The sequence below is a fragment of the Paramisgurnus dabryanus genome, chromosome 4 (genome assembly GCF_030506205.2).
Source record: "Paramisgurnus dabryanus chromosome 4, PD_genome_1.1, whole genome shotgun sequence".
NCBI classification, from domain to species: domain Eukaryota; kingdom Metazoa; phylum Chordata; class Actinopteri; order Cypriniformes; family Cobitidae; genus Paramisgurnus; species Paramisgurnus dabryanus.
The window spans coordinates 35,522,668-35,546,485 of NC_133340.1; the positions used below are offsets into that span (position 1 = coordinate 35,522,668).

The following is a 23,818-nucleotide window of genomic DNA, read 5'->3' on the forward strand; positions in this document are numbered from 1 at the left end:
ACCTAAATTCAGAAAAGCTCTGGGGCAGCCCTGATGGAGTTTTAAAGATTTAACGACCATTCACATCAATAACTATAAAGATATTTTTTTTTAAATCATGCAAAATTGAAGGGAAAGTCGGCATGCACACAACTATAACAATAAAGATACAGAGGACCAATGTCGTTGGGTTTATCTGAACAATATAATATTGACAGCAAATTTAAATTTATTCTAATTTAAAGGGCTTGTGCATTCAACAGTGTGTGCAGATTTAACATGATCATCCATGGTGTACCTCATTTGGTACCTAAGTACTTTGTTAGCAGCGCAAAGGTTGTAGGTTTGATTCTCAGGGAACAAGATTACTGTTAAATGTGTGCCTTGAATGCATTGTAAGCATAAAAAACATTTCAAATGCAAAATTGTAAAATTATAATCCATTGTTTCCAACAAACTTTGTTTATTTTAGGGGTGTGAATCATAACTGGTCTTACGATTCGAATCCAATTACTATGTCAATGATTCGATCCGATATCTCAATGAATCACGATGCATCAAAATGCGTTGCATCCTCAATGTTTAAAGGAACAGTATGTAGGATTATGGCCAAAACTGGTATTGCAATCACAAAACTTGTGGCCGAAACTGGTACTGCAATCTAACAACTAGGGCTGTCAAATTTTAATTCGAATTTCGAATATTCGTCGAATGTAAAAAAATTATGCATATTCGAACGTAAAACTTTGAATTCGAATTTTACCTGTGTCATGAAGCTCACGTAACGTGATGATGACGTAACTGACGCGGATTGTACAGAGCGTTAGCGGCTCAGCCAACTATGCGGAGCAAGCCAGCGTTATTCTTTTGAAAAATAGCAAGAAAAGACAGTGGGGATTACGAGTCGGACAGAATACATATTAAAAGGGCTGTGTGATGCTTCTTTGGTTTTTGGAGCATCAACTGGAATTCAACCGCAAAGTGAAACTAGCTGAGATGACATTAGTGTCGTCTGCTTCTAAATGCAGTTTTAAAGTTTAAAATAACTGATCGACACGAAAGTTCCATAATACAGCTGCTTGTTTAGCAACATTAAAACCATATGTGCATATACAGAGTCCACACCGCATATGAGAGAGTTGCAATGTAACGCCGCGGTGGCTTTATTTTAACTGACTGGAAACTTGACTTTCACCTGGACATTTGATATGCAAGTTTTTCATCAACATTATCTGCGTGAAATATAAACATGATGATCATCTGCCAACTCGACTGTTTCAGCACGTCCTCTATGTTAATTACGGAGAGTCTGCTTTATTAACGGCTTCACTCTGCGCGTAAGTTAAACATTTCTGTTCTGTACTTTATTACTCGCATATATTTCTACATATTTTCAACCAAGGAACACACAAAATATAATATAAGTTGTTGTGAATAGCGTTTAAGCTTGACAAAATTTAAATGACTAATGATCTCTCCCACTTATTTTGGCTTAAATAAAGATTCATTCGTTTTTATACTTTATTAGAAACACGTAAATGTATCTACTTATATATTATATAAAATGCCCTATATTAATATGCATTGTGTATGTATGGCATTCGTTTTGTACATTTACAGGTGACAAATATACTGGTTAATTTTTATTTCATTAAGACACCGTTGTGTTCTGTATTGACTGAGGGTCTGTTCATTTTTTTGTAATTTAATTAATGTATGGTACATAAAATAATTTGTAAATGTACATGGATAGTTTCTTGACTATGTTTGTGTTAATAGCCTACACACGCTGGCTGTTGAGGCATTTTGCACTTCCAGATATCTATGTGCACTTTTGTTCCTTTGCATATGAATTTAAGAAATTATCTTTAATTTATTAGTGTTTATAACATTCGTTTTAACCAAAAATATGCTGCGCATGATTCGTTTATATTATTGGGGCTTTGTGCTGCGCCCTCTTGTGGGCTTTTAGGAGTATTTTCTCCAAGATAAAGTAGGTCTTTATAATTCGAATATAATTCGAATTTTATTATTTTTTAAGGACGAATTTCGAATGTACTTGTTCAGCCATTTTGACAGCCCTACTAACAACTGGTGGCCAATACACAAAATGACAACATAAACATCGAGGGCTGCAACTCCACTTTTTAAATGACAATATATCCTGGCCAGACCACTGTTGTCAGTGATATAAGAATTTGAAATGAAAATGATTTCTTAATGTCTAGTGACATATCAAGGCGATTTTATGATTAATTTATATAAATTTCTTACATACTGTTCCTTTAATATTAGTGCAGGTAAAACTCTGCTCTAGTTTCTCTCTGCTTTGATAAGGCATGTGTCACTTAGAGGTGCAATGTGGCATATTTAACGTGTAAATGGAATGATTTACATCCCAAAAAGTTCATAAATATAAAACGCGCTTCATTTACACAGTCTCACGTGACAGTGAGAGAGAAAGATGGGAGAGAGATGGGCACGTGCACTGCTTTATAACTAATCGATTATTTGTTTTTATGCATCGTGCAGTATTCGTTCACATCAGCATTGTAAAACGATTACATTCAACAGTTTATTTGTGCTGGCACATCTGCTAGGGGGATGGGTAAAAATAGGTAACTAATATGGGTTCAAGTCAGTCATTTTTTTAGATGTGTGAACAGCGTCATAAGCATTGGGCACCCAACTACCAACTCTGCAATGACATTTTCGCCGTGTGCACCAATGGAAGATGCCTAAAGTATAAACTAGGCTTAATAAATGTATGGAAAACTGTGTGGTTGAGTAGTCAAACCAAACACATACTGTAAATTTAATCATCAATAAACCTGTCATGAGAATACTAAACTAAAGCAAATGCTGAATATTAATGATGCACCAATATATTTATTATTTTAGCTGCTAAAAATACACAGTCAATCAAAGTATGCAATTATTTTACTTTTTATGTTTTGTTCAACAACAGTTTCAGCTAACCTTGGATATCATCTTAAATGAAGAACAAACAATTTTTTGCCCTTTAAAACAGACAAAGGAACCAACTGCACAACCTGTTACTTGCTCTAGCAAAACCAGAAGCGAAGACACTTAGGACACACACACACACACACATACACACCAAGAGCTATCTTCACCTTACCAAGTTAGTTTACATCGAAACAAAAATAGTGTTTCACTGCACACTTTAACAGGGATAAAATGCAACAGATTTGTATTGTTATTGTGAAATAAATCTTAGCACAGTGATATAATCACATATTGTGGTCAAGCAAGGAGCAAACCTGAACAACTGCAGATTTCTCTCACATCAAACCTCTATAATGTATTTGTAGTCCAAACATTTGATTTGTGCGCAGATAGATGGGAAACCTTGGGGCCTAAAACTGCTGTTCAACCTCACTTTCAGGTGAAGAAACGGGAATGGGTAATACACTGCGTACACTACCTTCATAAATCCATAAGAAATTTATATTAACCCCTATTAGAAGTCTGACAATGGATGTGTGCGTTATGGCGATTCATACTTAATATGCAAGAAGACTATATTTATGTAAGAAATGAAAGCTAAAGATGGTATACAGATGTTGCAAATACACATAGACGCTAAACAGTCGCAGATTGATTTCCCGCGCCCACCGATACATTAACAATTGTAACACTGTATCGGTTGCGCGATTGTGACGCGTCCCTTTATAGTTAAATAAATAACAAACAACCGCAAGGCCTATAGTTTAACACATGAAATGATTAATTTTCAACGCCATTATGTGACGTTACAGGCAGGACCCTGTGGTGAAAGTTAATGTGGGATTCATTGAGACATGACGCTCGCCAGGTGCCTATAAGTCAATACGCGATATCCTTACCTTCCCTCGCCTTTAGCAGCACGGTGTTGGCCACGATATTCTCAATCTCCATTGTCAGAAAAAGGATCCCGTACAGTCCCGATACATTTCACTCGAGAGGAAAAGGACGAGGGTGGTCGCGCGTTCGGTGGAGGTGAGGACGATATCGGTGGTGAGGATGGTTATGATCGGCGTGGATTTGACGTTGGCACATTGCAGGTTAATTGTATTTCTTCATATCTCGCCGTTGAACCCCCCACCTTTCCGCTCGCCGTGGACATATGTACTCTCTCCCCCCTTGTTAGCATTCAGCGCTCACTAGAGCTTCCTGTCTCGAGCACTCGCTTACTACACCGTCAGCCCTAGAGGAGGAGGGATCATCTTACAACCAGAATGTAGCCCGACTGACTCTCTCTCTCTCTCTCTCTCTCTCTCTCTCTCTCTCTCTCTCTCTCTCTCTCTCTCTCTCTCTCTCTCTCTCTCTCTCTCTCATATGCTTGCATCTGCTTCCAACAAAAGTTTTGTCTTTTTTTCCTATAACATTCCACATTTATAAACATATTACATTATACAGGATACTACGTTGAATTATAGTTAACTATAGTAAATATTAAAGTATACTAAAGTATCTTATTTGCTGTCCTTCATGTCATTCCTGTATTTTTTCTATTTAACATTTTTCAGTTTTAGACTCTACTTGCTGCTTTTCCACACTCAAACATGATACTACAAAAAGTGTTCCGTATAAAATGTCATTATTGATGATAAATATAAAATAAAATGCAATAAAGAGAGTAGGCAGCATTCAATAGACTACATAACCAGCTGAAAAAAAATCCAAAATATTTTGCCATATAGGCTACTATTATCAAGTTTACCCATATAATGGACTCTCCAGGTGCAATATACCAGTGTGATAGGTCAACAAATGTAATCTTATACAATTTATTTATTGATTTACACTTCAGTGGTCATATATAGTCATAGCGCCACCCGCTGGAAATGTGAAAGTGACATGTTTTGCCTCACCTCACATGATTGATAAGAGTCCTGAACACGTCTACATGGCAATATTCAGTTACAGTCATAGCGCCACCTTTTGGCATAATGAACAGGCATTTTACATTAGCTTAAACATACAGGGGTGGTTTCCTGGACAGAGATTAGTTTAAACCTTAGTTTAATTAGGAAATATAACTAGTTTTAACAAACATGCCTTACTAAAAAATTACTTTTGTGTATTTTGAGGCAAAACAAAGGGCACTGATGTATTTTAAGATATGTCAGGGCACGTTGCTTTCAGTTTGGACAGCTCTTACATTTATCTTAGTCTAGGACTAGTCTAATCCCTGTCCGGGAAACCGCCCCACAGTGTTTAATCTGAGCTCTTATTAATGCTTAATAAGACTCTTGGACTGAAGGCATTTATGTGCACTATTCAGTTTTAGTTGTTGCGCCACCTGCTGCCGACAGGAGGTGTGGCACATTAAAATAACATTGCCATATTTACCCACTTAAATGCATATCCCCTACTGTTCACTGCCTTCCTAAGGCCATTGGCTGGCGGTGGGCATGGGTGTGAGGGCCCTTTCATCGCTGCTTGCAGCTTTGATGATGGTTGTAACTTGGAAGTACACAAGAAGCAACCAAAGGATCCAAAGACAAATTGACCACATATTAAATATTAAGAACGTTTAGAATCTTTGTAAGAAAAAGTTGTTTTATATATCAATTCACACATACATACACTACTATCATAAGCCCTTAGACCGTAAAAATTGCATGTAGATAGAAAAGATTGTAGATGCCTGCAATGACCTTTTTATTATGATTGAGACACACTTACACACACTTGGCACTGTACAATTACTGTATGGGGATGAGCCATTTACAATACAATGACCTCAATGTTTGCTGACTCATAGAGGTGATTGTGGATGGCCTTAATGAAGAACAGTGAGTTGGTCACAGGGCCTTGGGTTTCCGATGCCCTTGGGCTTATTACAGCCTGCTTTACTCTTGCACAAGGACACAAGTTTTGATATAGCCTGTCTGAACCGCACATATTACTTGCACTGCTGGTATTCCAATTAATAAGTTAAAACATTAAACCTCAATAAGCTGTCAGCTTTCTGTAATAATCGTGCACACCCAAAATAATGAAAATCTCTTGATTGTGGCTGCAGAAGGTATTGGTCAGCTGGGAGACACTGGCAAAGCCCACAGACTCTAGACCAGTGGTCTTCAATATGGTGCCCAACAAGGTTGGAGACTGGCAGCCGACGACTTCTCTACCGAGAGCCGCAAATTCAAAATATGTGTTTGGAGTGTCACGTCACGTGTGTTGCTCGTCATTTCAAAATACTGTATGTGTTTGTTGCGTCATGTGAACCATGTGCATCATGCATCATTTCAAAATATGTGCGATTTACGACGAATTTGACGATTTACATACATGTTGTGACGGCTTTAAAATCGTGCGCCCCTTAAAAAGAAGTCACCGGCCACCACTGTTGAAGATCCCTGTTCTAGACACAAGACACTCAAATGTTAACTTGCTGCATTAAAGCCCGAATAAAATCAAAACTGACAATTCTTATTTTTTATGTAATACTGAAGCGTTTATTACAATCACTTATTAAAAGTAATTATTTTGTAAAAAATTAATGTGCCCTCAAGAACTTTAATCAAAATCTGAAAATGTACTTCCTTGAGGCGAAAATTCTATGATGACGTCTGCTAGACGGCTTGGCAAGAGCATTCGTTAATGCCACCCCCTCCAACTGGCAGTCTGCAGCGAGTTCCATTTCTAAATGAAACGCCTACTTTTCTGTATCCAATCAAAGCACAGTGGAAAACATAAGCCACGCCCACTATTTTCCTTGGGAAATACGTCACATGGCGATCTTCCTGTTCATGGGGACTTTAAGAACTTTTGAGTTATTTATATTTATAATTTTTTTAAATAATTTTATTCCTAATAAAATAAATATTTTGTAACTGTTTTGTAATATTTTTGTAAAATTTTATAACCTCATTATTTAAAACTAATTCAATATCCACATCAAAGTACTGTTTGTTTAAAAAGTTAATAAAGCACCACAAAGTAAGACATAAAAACCAACTATATCAGATTTAATGTATTGACTTTTACTTTAAAATTTATAAAAAATGAAATAAAATGTATTATTTATTTGTTAAGCAGCTTAAATTAATAAAGTGTTTAGCATTTCTGAATATTAGAATATGCCTTTATAACAATATAGCAAAGGGCAAATAATTAGAGGGAAAAAGAAATAATGGAAAGTTGAGGACTTAAAACATAGATGATGTAAATTTTTAATATATATTTAATTTATTTTACATATATCACATCATGTATCAAAGTTGTTCCATTCCATACTTTTTATATATAATAACAGATATAACCCTTCGTTATTTAATAAACACCCCATATCTAATAAATCTCATAGGCAGTCCTATATGCTATTGATGCTCGTTTGGTTAATTTAGTTTTAATTACCGAACCTTTATTTTGAAATTCCGTGTGATGACATAATCCATTTAACCGGAAGTGACTCTCACTTCTTTATTTGCATCTGTAGTCGTCCCGTTATTCGCGTTCATTATCCCATCAATAGCAAAAATAATTTCGTTTTCTTCAAGAGGGTGAATAATCGTTTCGGAGTAATGTGGCATTGCTTGTTAAATTATAGACATGCCATGAACGTATAAATTGAGATAAGGTTTCTAGGCGGTGGGCGAATTTTTTCACCATTTTTATAAACCATCGGGAGGATTTTGTCCGTGTTGTCTAACGTCAGTATGTCAGGAAAGCATTTCAACGTCCACGAAGTGGGCTGTTGCATCAAATACTTCATTTTCGGATTTAATATTATATTTTGGGTAAGTCATGCCTTTATCACGTTATCTGTGGTTGGTGTAAATATTACACAGCTGACTTCGGTTCTTTTTGTTATGTCAGTCGGTTTTTTTTTAGTTTGGCTTGTTTACAAAAATAGGCTGCTTATTATTTCACATCATATTGTTGCATTAAAACCCGGTCTGCCTGTTTAACACACATTGCATCTGGCTAAAATGTTATTTTACGTTTAAACGTAAATATAGAAAACATAAAGATGGTAAATGCCCTCAAATGCTCCATATGCGCATTACGTAAATTAACCAATTAACGTTAACCACAAATTTACTATTGTATTGCCACAGGAGTAACAATGGTTTATTTATGATATAGTAGTAAAACTATAGGATTACAAAGGGTAATCTACTAACAAACATGGTTACTATACTAAAATATAATAAAAACTATATAGTATAATAACTATAATAAAAGTATTTGTGTGTTTTCATAAGGACATTGTAATGTATAACATTTAAAATATGACTTTTTCTGTGCTTTTCCTACCCAAAATAATGGCAAAAATGCTGCCAACCGTTCCACACATGCTTGGGATGCTCAAAGTGCCTAGGTGACAGGTGGCTTTTGCACTGCCTGTTTTAAATGTCAGTCATATAAATAAAATAATAATAAATAAATCATATAAACAAACAAATATTGTTAGTTAGATGATTTTAAAATGACTATTCTGTTGATCTGACCTATAATCGCTATTCTGTCTTTCACTCTCAGCTTCTTGGGGTAGCGTTCCTGTCTGTGGCTCTGTGGGCTTGGAGTGAAAAGGTAAAGGGAGCTCATTTTACAAGCACTAAATACAAAGCTTGATACCAACCTGTGAATTAAAGGAAAACACCACCGTTTTCAATATTTTACTATGTTCTTACCCCATCTTAGACAAATGAATACATGCTTATCTTTTTTTAATGCGTGCACTTCATCTTTGTACAGCGCATCGTGAAATGTGTTAGCATTTAGCCTAGTCCATTCATTCCTTAGGATCCAAACAGGGATGAATTTAGAAGCCACCAAACACTTCCATGTTTTCCATATTTAAAGACTTTTACATGAATAGTTACACGAGTAAGGATGGTGGCACAAAACAAAACGTGGCGTTTTTTTAAGCAGATAAAAAATGAGAACTATATTGTATGGCGGAAGAGCACTTAGTTTGCAGCACTTTGACCTCGGCACGCAGTGATATCATAGCTTCTGACTACCCCCCTCGTCAATATTACTGCGCCCAAGGACAAAGTGCTGCAAACTAAGTGCTTTTTGTTTTACATAGTAAAACATTGCAAAATGGTGGTGTTTTCCCTTAAACAATTCCTAGAGATTCTTATTTTTTATTAAACATAAGAACTAAAGGAGCTCAAGATCTAAGCTTGAGTGAAAGCGCAAAGGTCGTGGGTTAAAATCCCAAAACACAAGTCACCCTACATAATGAAAATAACATTCTGTGAAAATATAACCTTGATATCTTTAATATTGACTGAGGTCATGTCAGAGATTAAAATCAATGTGAAAACAAAGATTGAAATCAAACTTTGATGCGCCTAATCTCTAGATTAGATTGAGACTTTAGCCTGGATTTCACAGACAGGGTCACAAATGTATATTTGTTACATTCTTTCTCCTTCCATCAGGGAGTTCTCTCCAACATATCCTCCATCACAGATTTGGGTGGGTTTGACCCAGTATGGCTGTTTCTGGTGGTGGGAGGAGTGATGTTTGTGCTGGGCTTTGCTGGATGCATCGGAGCGCTGAGGGAAAACTCCTTCCTTCTTAAGTTTGTACGTCATACTTTGCTTTTCATCTCACTTTCAATTTCTCATGAACTGAAATGTAAATAAACTGAAATACAGCCTGAGTATCCATTATAGGATATTCATAGACACATTCATTCAATCTGTAATCTGATTAGTATTGTTGTATATAAAAATAGATAAAGCACCTAAGACTGAAAAAACTATGGAAATTATCTATAAATAAATGTTTTAATAAATTTAGTATGTTAATTACTAGCTGAATTAATTACATTTTCTTATTTTAAGGGTTGGGGATTTTACCTTACAAGCACTGCAAACATAATGATAAATAATTATATTATAATATTGGTTGATCTGGACTAATATTGGCACCCTTGGTAAATACAAGCAAAGATGGCTGTGAAAAATATTTCTTTATTCCAGGGGTCTCCAAACTTTTTGTGAGCAAGGGCTACCACAATGGATAAAAAACAATCTGGTGGACAAATTTTTGATATAGTCTACTCAAAACTTTTTTTGTTTTACTTGTTGATTTTATTGTATTTTAGGCTACTTGTTTATGTTTTAGTATTGTTTAAAATACATACGTAAACCAAGCCAAGTCTTTGGTGTTTATTTGCAGATTTGAGGCTGTTTACACATGGTATTAAGATGCGTTTTGGTCAATAGGATCACAAGTGGACGACACTAAAGACTGGTGTGAACGGGGTGTAAAACGTTTTGTGCTCATCCACTTTCGACCACATTCAGAGATAGTCGAAAACATTTTTGACCGGATTGCTTTTGTGGTTTAGACGCGCATGTGGTTGAACGTGTTAGAGCAGCCACAAAAGATGGCCTACTATCTGCCTATTGATCTAATGTAACGAGCACAATTTTTTACATATGACATGACTTTTTCATTTGTTTTATTTTGTAAGCGTTTGAAAGTTGTGCAAGCTTATTTTAACAATTGCACTGAAATATCATTTTAAGTAATTTCTCTCACTCGTGTTTAAACGACAGCAGAGGGACTTGCCCACAGACCACCCACTCAGAAAATCAGGACGGAAGTGGTCGAAAGTGGCCAAAAAAGACAATACCAGTCCAGGTGTAAACATGAATTTGTCTCTCTTGTCCACTTGTGATCCGATTGACCAAAACGCATCTTAATATCAAGTATAAACCGCACATTTGGTTTCATCTGAACATAGACACCAATACCATTTGAAGTTCCACTAGTGTCTGGCAAACTAAAGACACTTGAGTTTGTAGAGGCTGTTTTCTGCAAACCCTTCCAAACAATTTGTGGCGATGAAGGTGACGTCGGATGTAGTTTTGGAGACTTTCTGACGGCAAGATTTTTTGGCGACAAGAACTATCCTCCTGACAGTGCATTGGGACCAGATAGACACACGTTCTCTTCCAGGCTGATTCATAACACTTCCATAACACACTGTGTAATATCATTGCGCCTCCTGCAGCCATGTTACGGCAGCAAAGTCCTTTATTATTACGGCAGAATGAGAGTATAGTTCCTAGCCATATCTGCCTAGAAAATCGCATCTTTTAATTTTCCGTCAGTCTTAGTACACGATGTAACTACAGAAGAGTCAAGTTTTATATAGGAAAAATATTGAAACTCTTTGGTTATTTTTGAGCGCGATGCCAATGGTCTAATCAGATTTAATGGATTATGCTAAGCTATGCTAAAAGTGGTACCGCCAAACCCGGAGATCTGATGAATGGATTCCAAAACAGTAAAAATCAAATATTTAACTCTAGGGGAGCTGAAAAATTAGCCAATTTTTTTTAAGAGTGGAGTGTCCCTTTTAAGATGTGTCTAGTGCCAAGAGAGGTCAACACTAAATACTGACTTATGCCTGAAGAAGACATTTAGTTCAGAATTTGTTTAATAATTATTTTGCATACATATTTCATGTCTTTTCAGTTTGGATCTTCATAAAAAGTGTGCAAAATAAATACGGATGGATATTAAACCTTTGCTAAAACAACAAAACTGATGGCCTAAGACTTTTGCCAGTACTGTATATGTAAAAAAATTTCAATGAGAGCACCATTATTTATTATTTTGAGCAAAACATCAAAAGGTAAAAAAATAAAATTTTTCACAGCCTTATTTGCTTATATTTACAAAGGGTGCCAATTTTAGTGAAGGCCAATATTTAGATTTTATTTCGCTTTCTTAACCTTCATTAAATATCACAGTGGAGAATGGGGACAGACAGGAAATTTAAAGGAAACATGACCCAGTTCAACCTGGGTCCCTGCGAGCAAATGCTTTGCCTGTCACAAGCAACAAAAGCATGGGGGCACAGTGGGTAGCACTGTTCCCTCACAGCAAGAACGTCCCAGGTTTGAGCCTTGGCTGGGATGGGAGGTCTCTCCGTGTGACATTTTCATGTTTTTCTTGTGTCAGTGTGGGTTTACTCTGGATACTCCCGTTTCCCCCCACAGTCCAGATCAACTACAGATTAACCATGTATATGGTCATAGATGCTGGAATGGCGTTAAGAAAAAAATAAGCAATAAACAAACCTTACATCAGGGTGGGTTCAGGTCGAGTTTGAATGGCTGGATGTGAGAAAGATTGAAAGTGTGGGAAATTCCTGTTATTCCTACATAAATAAGAAAGGGCTGCTACAGGAGATCTGTAAGAAAATCTTGTAAAAGAGTCACGAGAGGCCGTAGGTTACACAGACTTCTTCAAAACATCTGGAGGCACCAGCTGAACGTTGATGTCACCGTGGAAGTATTCATTGTGGTTACGGCGGAAAGCCATCGCTCACTGTACTTGTAATAATATGTACGTGTGCAATTAGAGATGAACCTTGTTAAACAATGTGACATCCTGTTTTGAGTGGGACGACGTCATTTCTGTAAATGCGTCAAGAGGGATGTTGGCCGGATCGGGAATTCTTTTTTATAAAACATGGAACATTACTTCGGTTTAAACCAAAATGTAACGCATTCCTGATTCATTGGAAACCCATATAGTAAACATTATCCAGACTGTTGTAATCACAACCCTTTCTGGCTGCCTTTTTCCAGTTTTCCGTGTTTCTCGGAATCATATTTTTCCTGGAGCTGACGGCGGGAGTTTTGGCGTTCGTCTTTAAAGACTGGATCAAGGACCAGCTCAAGTTCTTCATTAACAACAATATCAGGGCCTACAGAGATGACATCGACTTGCAGAACCTCATCGACTTCACCCAAGATTATGTAAGGGTGCATGTAAAATCCCAGCAAACGTTACACTGAAGCTTTACACAGTGTAATAAAAATGAATGAAAAACTCAGGCTTATGTTAAAGGTTAAAGGAATAGTTCACCGAAAAAAGGAAAATTCTGTCATCATTTATTCACCCCCCCCCCCCCAATTTTTCCAAACCAGTATACATTTTTTGTCCTGCTATATTTTGAAGATCGTTTGTAACCAAGTAGATCTGGGGCACCATTCACTTCCACAGTAAAAACAAATAATAACATGGAAGTGAATGGTGCCCCAGATCTGCTTGGTTATTTACATTTTTCAAAATATCTTCATTTTTGTTGAAGATATTCTGTAGTAATACAGGTTTGTAATAATTCATTTATGGGTGAACTATCCCTTTAAGGCAGGGTTTCCCAAATTGGCAAATCAATTGTTGTCACACTAGGAGTTACTTTCCTCTGTGAGTTTCAATAACTTTCTGGATCTCTTAATGATAAATTTGTGCTGTTGGGTTGTGTACGTGTTTCTGCAGTGGGATTGCTGTGGGGCATTCGGACCTGAAGACTGGAATCTGAACATCTACTTTAATTGTACGGACACTAATCTGAGCAGAGAGAAATGTGGAGTTCCCTTTTCATGTTGCACCAAGGACCCTGCTGTAAGTAAACACACATACAGATTTTTATAGATCGCAAACCTTATCCTCACACAAACCCGTTCCTATTATTACACATAAATCAAACATTACTCCCGTTTTTATAAACGTAAACTGTGACAGTAGGTACTGAACTAGATGAAGTACCCACTTAATGACTTTTAAAACGGTACATCCTACATAGCATGGATTTGGATAGTTTGAATGAAATTTAGACATACTACATCCACCATGTTGATGTATCACTTGACATATCCGCGTTACCGCTTTCCGACATGTTTGAATATGACGACTCCTTTACTACTACTACTACTACTACTACTACTTCTTTGAAGGGGGGCTCCTCTCCTGGGGGCTCACGGTATAGTAAAGTGTCCATCGAATGAACACTTCGGGATCTTCGCCATCCTGGTACTTATCGCCTACTGTTTTTCCAATACTACGAATTTGTACATACTACTCACCTCGCCTACTAATTTCACCTACTATATAGTATGGAAGTAGGTCATTTCGGACACAGTGTTAGTGTTGACCACTTCAGCATAAGTAGGTTTTCAAAGAAGGACATTTAAAAAAAAATTGGCACAGCATGCATGGATCGTGCACAGACACGTATCTTTAGGCAATATGCCTCTTAAAGTGTTATTGTCTCCTTCCAAAAGACCTGGAAACATAAACAGGAAGTGATTTAAATCCGCCACAGACAAAGCGCCCCATATACGAACAGAACAATAGTTCTCTATTGTACTGTCAAGAATGGTACTATGGTTTACAGAGTATTAAAGTAATTAATAAACTTGTGCTTTGTTTTCCATCTACAGGAGGACGTGATCAACACGCAGTGCGGATATGACATTCGAGATAAAAAATCAGTAAGTACACTCACTATAAAGTAATCTTTAGTTAAAGAAAGTACAGAATTAAAGGTACAGTATGGGTTTTTAGCGACATCTAGTGGTGAGATTGCGAAATTGCAACCAACCTCTATTTCGAAACGCAATGAGAAGCTACAATAGCTGCCACAGGACAAACATGTCATTGTCTGAGACAACGTAGGGACGAAATGCGCTCTGTAGAGCAGGTTGTTTGTTTAGGGCTACTGTAGAAACATGACAGAGACTTTCGTGTAAGGAGACCCGTGCTCATTCTTTATAAACCACTGATAATAGTTATGCACATTATATTGCATTTCTGTGAAGAGATCCTTCCAAAAGTCCCACATTGCACCTTTAACCCAAATATGAAAGTTCTCTCATAATTTATGGCGTAATGTCACATGCATGTCTGCCTTTTGACTCCCAGCGAAAAATATGATCAATGTGATCGCTGTTGTTTAACAACAGTATGTATTTGTGTTATATTTTGCATGCATTTAACTTTTGTGTCTGGTTTACAGGAGACTGACCAGAATACGTTTATACACACAAAAGGATGTGTGCCTCAGTTTGAAAAATGGCTACAGGAGAATCTTACCGTAGTTGCTGGAATATTCATAGGAATCGCACTTCTCCAGGTGAATAAATCCATCCCATCAAGTATAGAGAGAGAGACCCCTAAAAGAGTACAAATCTTAAATACTTTTATCTCTGTAATACTTTACTTGAAGGGGTGTTCATAAGGCTGACATGATACCTTCATTAACATGATGAACATGAAGGAGATTTTATGACAAGTGTCATTAAGTGTCATTCGCTTAATTATGTCATTTTTAGTGCAAAGATGACAACTTGACATTACCAATACAACCTAACTTGTCATAAATCTGACATAAACATGACATAGCAGAATAATTATAAACTTAAGAAACTACCTAGCTTTATGGGTCATTTAAATGTCATTACGGACACTCTTTTTGAAAATATGCTCATTTTCCAGCTCCCCTAGAGTTAAACATTTGATTCTTACCGTTTTGGAATCCATTCAGTTGATCTCCAGGTCTGGTTCTAGCACTTTTAGCATAGCTTAGCATAATCCATTGAATCTGATTAGACCATTAGCATCGAGCTAAAAAATAACCAGAGTTTTGATATTTTTCCTATTTAAAACTACTCTGTAGTTATATTGTGTACTAAGACTGATGGAAAATTAAAAGTTGCGAATTTCTAGGCAGATATGGATGAGAACTAAACTCTCATTCTGGCATAATAATTTAGGATTTTGCTGCTGTAATATGGCTGCAGGAGGCGCAATGATATTACGCAGTGCCCGAAAATAGTTTCCTGCTATTGGAAGTTATCAAGGGGACTATATTCCGCTGCTGCGTAATATAATAGAGAATCAATGTTTTAGCGCGATGCTAATGGTCTAATCAGATTCAATGGATTGTGCTAAGCTATGCTAAAAGTGGCAGCGCCATACTCTGGGATCAGCTGAATGGATATCAAAGCAGTCAAAATCAATGTTTAACTCTAGAGGAGCTGTTTGAGTGTTAATACTCATATAGTTTTCTAACAGCTTCATGAATATTTTTCTTGACCTTTAACTACAAGGGTACAAATTGAACTTGTCATTAAAATGTCAATTAGTGTTAATACTTATGTCAAATAATTTTAAATACCTTAACAAAATGCAACAGACGCGTAAAAAAAAATATATTTAACTTTATGTATGTGCACAATACAAAAAAACCTGACAACTATCAGATCTTGCTCTTTCTCATATAGAGGGTTCAGAAATTTTCTTACATAGAAAAAAAGTTTAAATTAATTATATGAACCCAATGCTGGATGGCTTAACCCATTATTGTACTGGTTTTCTTTAATTTTAGGTGAATCAGTCTCCAAATGCAGTAAAATATAATTTTATCAATTTAATTATTCTTATCATTGAATGATTGATTTTATTTCACCTGGAGGAAAAAAAACATTATGGACATGATATAAAACTATTTGACAGTAAAATCGCACTTAATGACATTTTAATGACAAATTCAATTTGTATCACTGGTAAAAAGTGGTTCGTAACTTGTCTAAGGAAGTTGTCATAACAAGTTATGTTGTATTGGTTAATGGCAAGTTGTCATAACAAAGACATCTCAAACAATGTCATCTTTGCATTAAAAATCACATAATCGAACAAGTGACACTTAATAAACGTTGTCATAAACGTGCATAAAATGTCAGTCTTATGATTATGAACACCCCTTCAATTAAAGTGTTACCTATCTCTCTAGTATCTACATGTTTTATTATAAGTACTGAATTAATCAAAGCATACAAAATGTGATTTTTTTTTATGTGTAAAATATTAAATATTTAGCTTTTAACTTTGGATTCTTTTAAGCCGTGCCTTCTTGACACCCTTCCATAAGAAAACTGTGTAATACACAGCTCTTTTATTTATTGTATTGTACTGACTGTTTTATCTTTACATTAAATTCCTTGAATAGTGTTTTATATTATTTTAATACGTACGCCAAATGTAAGCAACATGAAAAAAAGTTTTGTCACCCAAAATGTATAAAATGTATTTAATTTCGTCAACCTATGAAATATATCCAGTTTAACATTGTGTGCTTTTATTGGTAAGTGTTATGCTTTCCCTGATGTTATAACTGCAGTTATATCTGCAGAGTTATGTTAAAACTCTGAGACCACGATGTTAAGCTTTTTTCTCTTTGTAGATATTTGGGATCTGTCTGGCTCAAAATCTGCTGAGTGACATTGAAGCGGTCAGAGAGAGTTGGTGAGAAACATCACTGTCACAAAGAAACTATTGTACGTTCTCAAACCATCTCACCTTGCTAATATATCTATCTTTCTCATCCTCCAGTTTGTTCACCTGACACAGCTGAGCCAGCATCAATCTTTCAGTCACTCGGCAACAGAGTCGAAACATTGTCATCGCGGTATCCTAGCAACCACTGAAGGATTTCATTCACATACCTCTTGTGTACAGCGACATCTAATTGTTTTGATAATGGTGCCCAAGGGTACAGTTGTTTTCTAGAATTGCTTTTTCCAAGTATTTCACACACGAAAATCGAATCACATTAACGTACTGAGATAAAACACAGCATATTGCTTTTTAGCTACATCATAAAGAAGAACACAGTCTGCGCTATTTTGTAATTGTTAATCTGTGAACACACACATCAGCATCATGTTTTTAAAGCAGGAAAATGTTTAAAAACGCAAACCTTGCATTCAGTTCTTTCCAGCACGGTTAGTTCGAAAGCAAGAACATGTCATGTGCTTGTGACCCCCTAATGCATTTCTGCATAACTACAGTTGATCAGATAAGGACATAATGCATTGGTTTTGTCAGTCATGATTTGTTTTATTGTTTATAGGCTAATACGGAAACTTTCACCCAATATTTATAAGTTATTGGAAGGCCCAAACTGAATCTGTGCACTTTTTTGTGGAAATATTGTATAATTCTGTGAACTGAATTTAAACATGTTAGTTAGTGTGTTAAACAGAGTATTACACTTTCATAACTGATGGCAGTATCAAATTTGGTATAATATTTTTCATTTAGTGTAGGTGTAGATTTTAGGAAACACAGTAGTGTCCTGTTTAAATTTTTTTTTAAGAGTTAGAGTATTTGGCTTTCATCGTAACATGAATGTACATAAATAATATGTGTTTTTTTTCACGTTGTCATACTTTGTGTGTATATTAACTGTTAAACGGATTTTATAAAAACACAGTTGATTTCGAAACTTAGAAAAAATGCACTGCATGCTAATTAAAAAATAACACTACTTTTTTCAACATGTTCGGCTGTATAAAAATATTTTTGTGAATTATTATTATTATTATTATTATGTTTAACGTACAGTACTGTACTAGGTTTCAAAATTATAGCCACTGTGTAAGTGTGTCACTTGAATGTTTTTAAAAAGTTAGTACTGAGATTATGCCAGATTAAATGCTTTGATTCAAATAGTCTCATTCTGTAATAAAAAAATAACAAATTGGGTATTGAAATGGATTTAAGAACATACATTTCACCCCAAACTATAGGGCCTGGTTTCAAAGACAAGGCTTCTTTTAAAGGGACACTCCACTTTTTTGTTAAATATGCTGTTTTCCAGCTCTCCTAGAGTTAAACATTTGATTTTTACCGTTTAGCACTTTAACATAGCTTAGCACAATCCATTGAATTTGATTAGACAATTAACATCACTTTAAAAAAATAACCAAAGAGTTTCGATATTTTCCTATTTAAAACTTGACTCTTCTGTAGTTACATCGTGTACTAAGACTGACGAAAAATTAAAAGTTGTGATTTTCTAGGCAGATATGGCTAGGAACTATACTCCCAAACTGGCGTATTAATCAAGAAGTTGCTGTCGTAACATTGCTGCGGCAGGCACAATGATATTACGCAGTGCCCGAAAATAGTCCCCTTGGTTACTTTTAATAGCAGGGGACTATTTTCGGGCAGTGCGTAATATCACTACGCCTGCTGCCGCCATGTTACATCAGCAAAGTCGTTGATTATTACGCCATAATGAGAATATTGTCCTAGCCATATCGGCCTAGAAAATCGCAACTTTTAATTTTCTGTCGGTCTTAGTACAGAAAACGATGTAACTACAGAAGAGTCAAAACTCGTTGGTTATTTTTTGCGCGATGCTAATGGTCTAATTGGATTCAATGGATTATGCTAAACTATGCTAAAAGTGATAGTGCCAGACACGTAGATCAACTGAATGGATTCCAAAACGGTAATAATGAAATGTTTTGGGGAGCTGGAAAATAAGCATATTTTCAAAAAAAGTGGAATGTCCCTTTAAGCAAGGACTATGCCTTAGTTAAATAAGGCTATGGAGGGGTGAGTTGTGGCCAGAGCTGTTGGTTGCAATTCACAAACTCACCCCTAGATGCCACTAAAAGTCCCACATTGCACCTTAAGCCTTGTCTGTGAAGCCTGGCATATATTTTGCATGAAGAAATTGGAGACAATTTGTTATGACACGCCTACCACCCGTTTTACTGTTTGAGCCAGTTTACTATATACAAAATAGTTATTATAGTAAAGATATTCAGGGTGAAATATGACCCACACATGCACTTAATTTATCCAAATTTATTTCAGAAATCAAGATGGGATTTGAAGAATGTTATGCTTTGAAAACGAATCTTTGCCACCTGTCAGTGGTTTTGTGACTTTTGTAAAAAAAAAAAAAAAACAGGGTTTGTTAGATTATCTGATGAATCCATGTGGTTGTGATAATGCCTTTTATACAGTACATAACACTTTCCACATGTGTGTAACCTTCTTTGATTAAAATGTATTTGTTTTCAGTGGATTTCGAAGACAGTGTGGAGTGGTGCCCAGAAACCTTACAAAAGAATGGAGAACAGGGAAAGTTTAGTAATTCAGATATCTAAATCAATCCTTTTTTTGACTTGATCCAATGGTCTGAAATGGATCTCTAATGAGCATGGGCTAACATTTTGGTATAGGCTTTTGATTGGTGTCCAATACAACATGAAAATGGCCTGTTTTTTTTTCATAAAAACTACATGTGTCATAGTATGTTGTAAAATTAAATTTTTAAAATTAAAAACTGGAAACTGTTGTGGCTTGAATAATTTTTTTTTATTATGCGATTTAGTGAGATTAACTCTAGAAAGTCTAATTGGACAGTATCCCGGACAGGGCTTAGATTAATTAAACTAGGCCTTAATTATATTTGGATGTTTTTCCAAACATACCTTACAAAAAACAATGCTGATGTGCATCTTGAGACAAAACAATGGCACTGATATATGTTAAGATGTGTCAGTGCAAGATGCTTTTAAATTAAGGCAGCTCATACATGCATTTAAGCCTGGGAATAGGATAAGCCCTGTCCGGGACAAACCCCTACATCCCTTAATGACATTTCAAGGAAAATAATTCATGTGTATTATTCATCACTATACTTACAAAATAAATTTTGATTTGATCGGTATCTGTATGTTATATTGACAAAACGTTTTATTTTATTTAAGGGAACTTGTTTTTCCATGTTCTTGTTTTACACCGTATTTTACATACTAACATGCTGCAAACAATTTACATATTTGTTCCAGGATGATGAAATTGGAAACAATAAATTATATCTAGTTGTGTCTACATATTGATTCTCTATATACAGTATAAGAATTAAAAGTGTATAAAGTATCAGATAAAGACATCATACGATTTTAAGTTTGGACACTAGATGGCGCAGGAGGTTCTGACAGATTGATTCTTTACCAGGAGGTGGAAAAAGTTACTCCACTGTATTTATCTGAAGAAATGAAGAAATATTTATATTAATCCATCATTATACTTTTAAGATAAGCTTTGTTTGTAAGCTACTCACTAGTGGTTTCTTTATGTGCAGCCTGCTTACAAAATAATATTTGCCAAAGTCTTCATGGCCCATGATAAAATAAACTGTGAATAGACACTGAATGGATTGTTGTTTATCCATTGTCCTTGTAAGTAAATGTAAAGTAAATGGGGTCCACAAACGGTTTGGTTACAAACATTTCTCAAAATGTCTTCCGTTGTGTTTATCAGAACAAATAAATGTAAACCGGTTTGTAATAAAATAAGGGTGATGACTGAATTTTCATTTTTGTGTGAACTAAGTTATCCCTTTAACTAATTTTCAGGGGTGTGTTCGACTTGAGTCCTTACTGGACATGAAACCGTGATGTCTAAATCACCTTAAGTGCACTTGCTTAAATAACCTCCCATCTTCCTTTTGGAGGCAGCGTGGGTAATCTGAGCAGATTAGGATCGGCTGTTTCTTCTTAATCCCACCACGATTAAAATAGGATTAAAACTCATCTCCTGAACTCCGTATCGCACTAAAACTGCTCTCTTACTCCCTCTCTCAAGGGGCGAAGGCACAGCGTTAGCGGTCACTGTGATTTAACCCTTCATAGTTTCACCATTCACCTTTTAAAAATGTCAACAATGCTGATAATCATTTTATGATATGTGGTGTTTTGGATATACTGGTGGGTTCTAGTAGACCACTAGTAGTAACCAGCAGAACTCTCTCGAGCAACCAGGTTCATTGGAAAGATCTGGCTGAGGTTTGTTTTTCTGATGAACAACATGGCCAGCACCAAAACACCCAAAAAAGAAAACTTTGTGGATAATCTTGCCTGCAAAGGCAAATTTGTTTTCTATATGGAAATCAATATAAAGTTATTGTAATAGTGTTCCTGTAGCTTATGGGTTAACTAGCACTCTAAAAATGTCTGGGTTATTTTTAACCCATGCTGCGCAAATATTGGGATAGAACACACTGCTGGGTTAAAACTGACCCAATAGGTTGTTTTAACCTAACTGCTATTATAACCATAGTTGCATAACAACAACCCAACACTGGGTCATTTTAACCCAGCCTGTGTTCTGTCCAATATTTACCCAGCATGGGTTAAAATAACACCGATATTTGTAGAGCAACATTTCTATGCAGATACTGATATTCAATGACATCTGATATAGATATCGATAGTTTTTCTCTTAACTCCTTGTTTAAAACTATTATGTTAAGAAATGCAGAGCATACAAACTGCAATTCTGTTGTCATTGTCACCTAATTAAAAAAAGTATCATAAATGCCCTGATCATCACCGGTCATCGGATGATGTCCATTATTGGGAAAATTTGCTGCCAATACCTATTTTAGGCCGATATATCGGTGCATCCCTAGTTCTGACCTCAGGGAACGTGTACAACCATGTCCTGGGTCCAAAATTACTTATTATGACTTTAAAATTCCTTTAATTTTGAATGGTCTATGTCATGGACCCAGTACCACATATGAGATACTGTTTGAAAGCTTAGAATCTCTACTTTCTGCAGACATGCATCACTTTGAGATATCTTTTACTGTAAGAAAGGTATTTACACCTAATTTACACTATCCCCCCATATTTTTTATGTAATTTAATATTCACATATTTCATATTTTTCAAATATGACAAACATGGGCAAGTCTTATATCAAATAAAAGCTTAATATACTTCGTTTTACATCATAATTTTTGTTCTATTATCATCACATATCCAACAATCGTCGAATGAATAATGAGGTAAAAAATTGTCTTTTGTAAATTTACGTGAAACTTGAGTGTGGACTGTCTCAAAAAGCACAGATACTGTAGCCACAAACGCTACACCATATTTTATATTAGGTCCAACTCTAAAAAATGAGTCCATTCACAGCATTTTCTTTGGTTGTGTTTATGAATAATACCTGGCTATTTATTGTATGTGCAAAACAAAACAAAGTACTTTTATATGAAAAATGTATTTTCACTCCCTTCAGTAAAATAAGAATAACTTTTGAATGCGACATGCTAAAGAGTTCATTCTTTTTTTGGGTGTTTACTGTCTGAAGCTGATAACAACCAGAACCGTCTGCAGTCTGCTAGAGCACAAAGAACCAGAGTTATTCACTTTTAAAGACAGTGTTTACAACCCACAAAAAAAAGAACATTTGATGTTTCATCATATGAAAAACAACATAAATAACAATATTTGTCACAAACAGCAGCTTTTTATGTAACTTCAAAGGGTTTTCTGTAAAATGATATAAAGAAATTGCATTTATTCCACTGTATGTGGTTATAGACACTTCAAATATTTTTTGGCAGAAATTGAATACAAAAAGTATTATTCCTCCCTTCAGTTGGAGTAAAATAACTTTTGCATAGATTATGATAGAGAAAAAAATCCTTTTCCCACCCAGGTCCAGAGTTATAAACTTTTAAATACAGACTTTAGAAAAAAAACATCAAAAAGCGCCTTTTTATTTTTACGTTTATTAGAGGACTGACAACACATACAACCATGTTTAGCACTTTCAACAGGGTTTTATGTCATTTCAAAGGGTTTCCTGTAAAATGATACCAAACTTTTGTATGTACACCTCTGCATGTGGGTATGGGAAGCTTTTGAAATTGGGTAGGCCAAATCCAGGCAGAAATCCCCAAAATAGCCTCTGTGCTTAAGAAATGTACCTCAGCTCGAATGCACTCTTTAACTCATGGTTGAGTTACAAAAACCCAGCAATTGGGTTAAAACAACCCAGCATTGGGTCATTTTTAATCCAACGGTGTGTTCTGTCCAAAATTGACCCAGCCCTGGGTTAAAAACAACCCAGCACTTTTTAGAGTTGCCTGCCTGATGCATAAATGTAAATATAATACTTCCACAGATGAATAGGTTCAGTACGTGCAGCCTTTCCATAATTCATCAGCATGTAAGTGTGTGTTTGGAATAAAAAACACATTAGATCACATTACAGCATACCAGTCAAGCTTAATGGGTTTTCCTTCACTGCCAAAACGTCAAGAACCGCAGGAGAACCTGTTACTGCGCAGAACAGAAATGGCCTCGGGTCAGAGGTGTTCTCACACTTTACGTGATTTTCCACAGAACGGCAGTGATCAGACTTCTGGGCCCATTTCCTGGAAGATTGTGTGCTTGAT

The 23,818-nt window shown here is 35.8% G+C and overlaps 2 protein-coding genes across 4 annotated transcripts in view; one reads left to right on the forward strand and one right to left on the reverse strand.

Annotated features, from left to right (window-relative positions):
• The window catches only part of grk4 (G protein-coupled receptor kinase 4), a 35,136-nt gene extending 30,944 nt beyond the window's left edge, over nucleotides 1-4,192 (reverse strand). For 2 of the 3 annotated variants that reach the window (XM_065254373.2, XM_065254371.2), the window contains exon 1: nucleotides 3,849-4,191. In XM_065254373.2, coding sequence (XP_065110445.1) covers nucleotides 3,849-3,900 — 52 coding nt within the window. In that variant the 5' untranslated portion in view covers nucleotides 3,901-4,191. Of the gene's footprint in view, nucleotides 1-3,848 lie in introns of all 3 variants that reach the window. The other variant, XM_065254372.2, reaches the window with a different exon arrangement.
• A 3,206-nt stretch (nucleotides 4,193-7,398) lies between these two features.
• Nucleotides 7,399-19,915, forward strand: tspan5b (tetraspanin 5b). Its single transcript, XM_065254378.1, has 9 exons — nucleotides 7,399-7,733; nucleotides 8,479-8,529; nucleotides 9,390-9,536; nucleotides 12,564-12,734; nucleotides 13,258-13,383; nucleotides 14,202-14,252; nucleotides 14,777-14,893; nucleotides 17,003-17,064; nucleotides 17,152-19,915. Exons 1-9 carry the CDS (start codon nucleotides 7,653-7,655, stop codon nucleotides 17,162-17,164), a joined length of 819 nt encoding a protein of 272 aa, XP_065110450.1. The 5' UTR covers nucleotides 7,399-7,652; the 3' UTR covers nucleotides 17,165-19,915.
• Nucleotides 19,916-23,818: the final 3,903 nt, after the last annotated feature.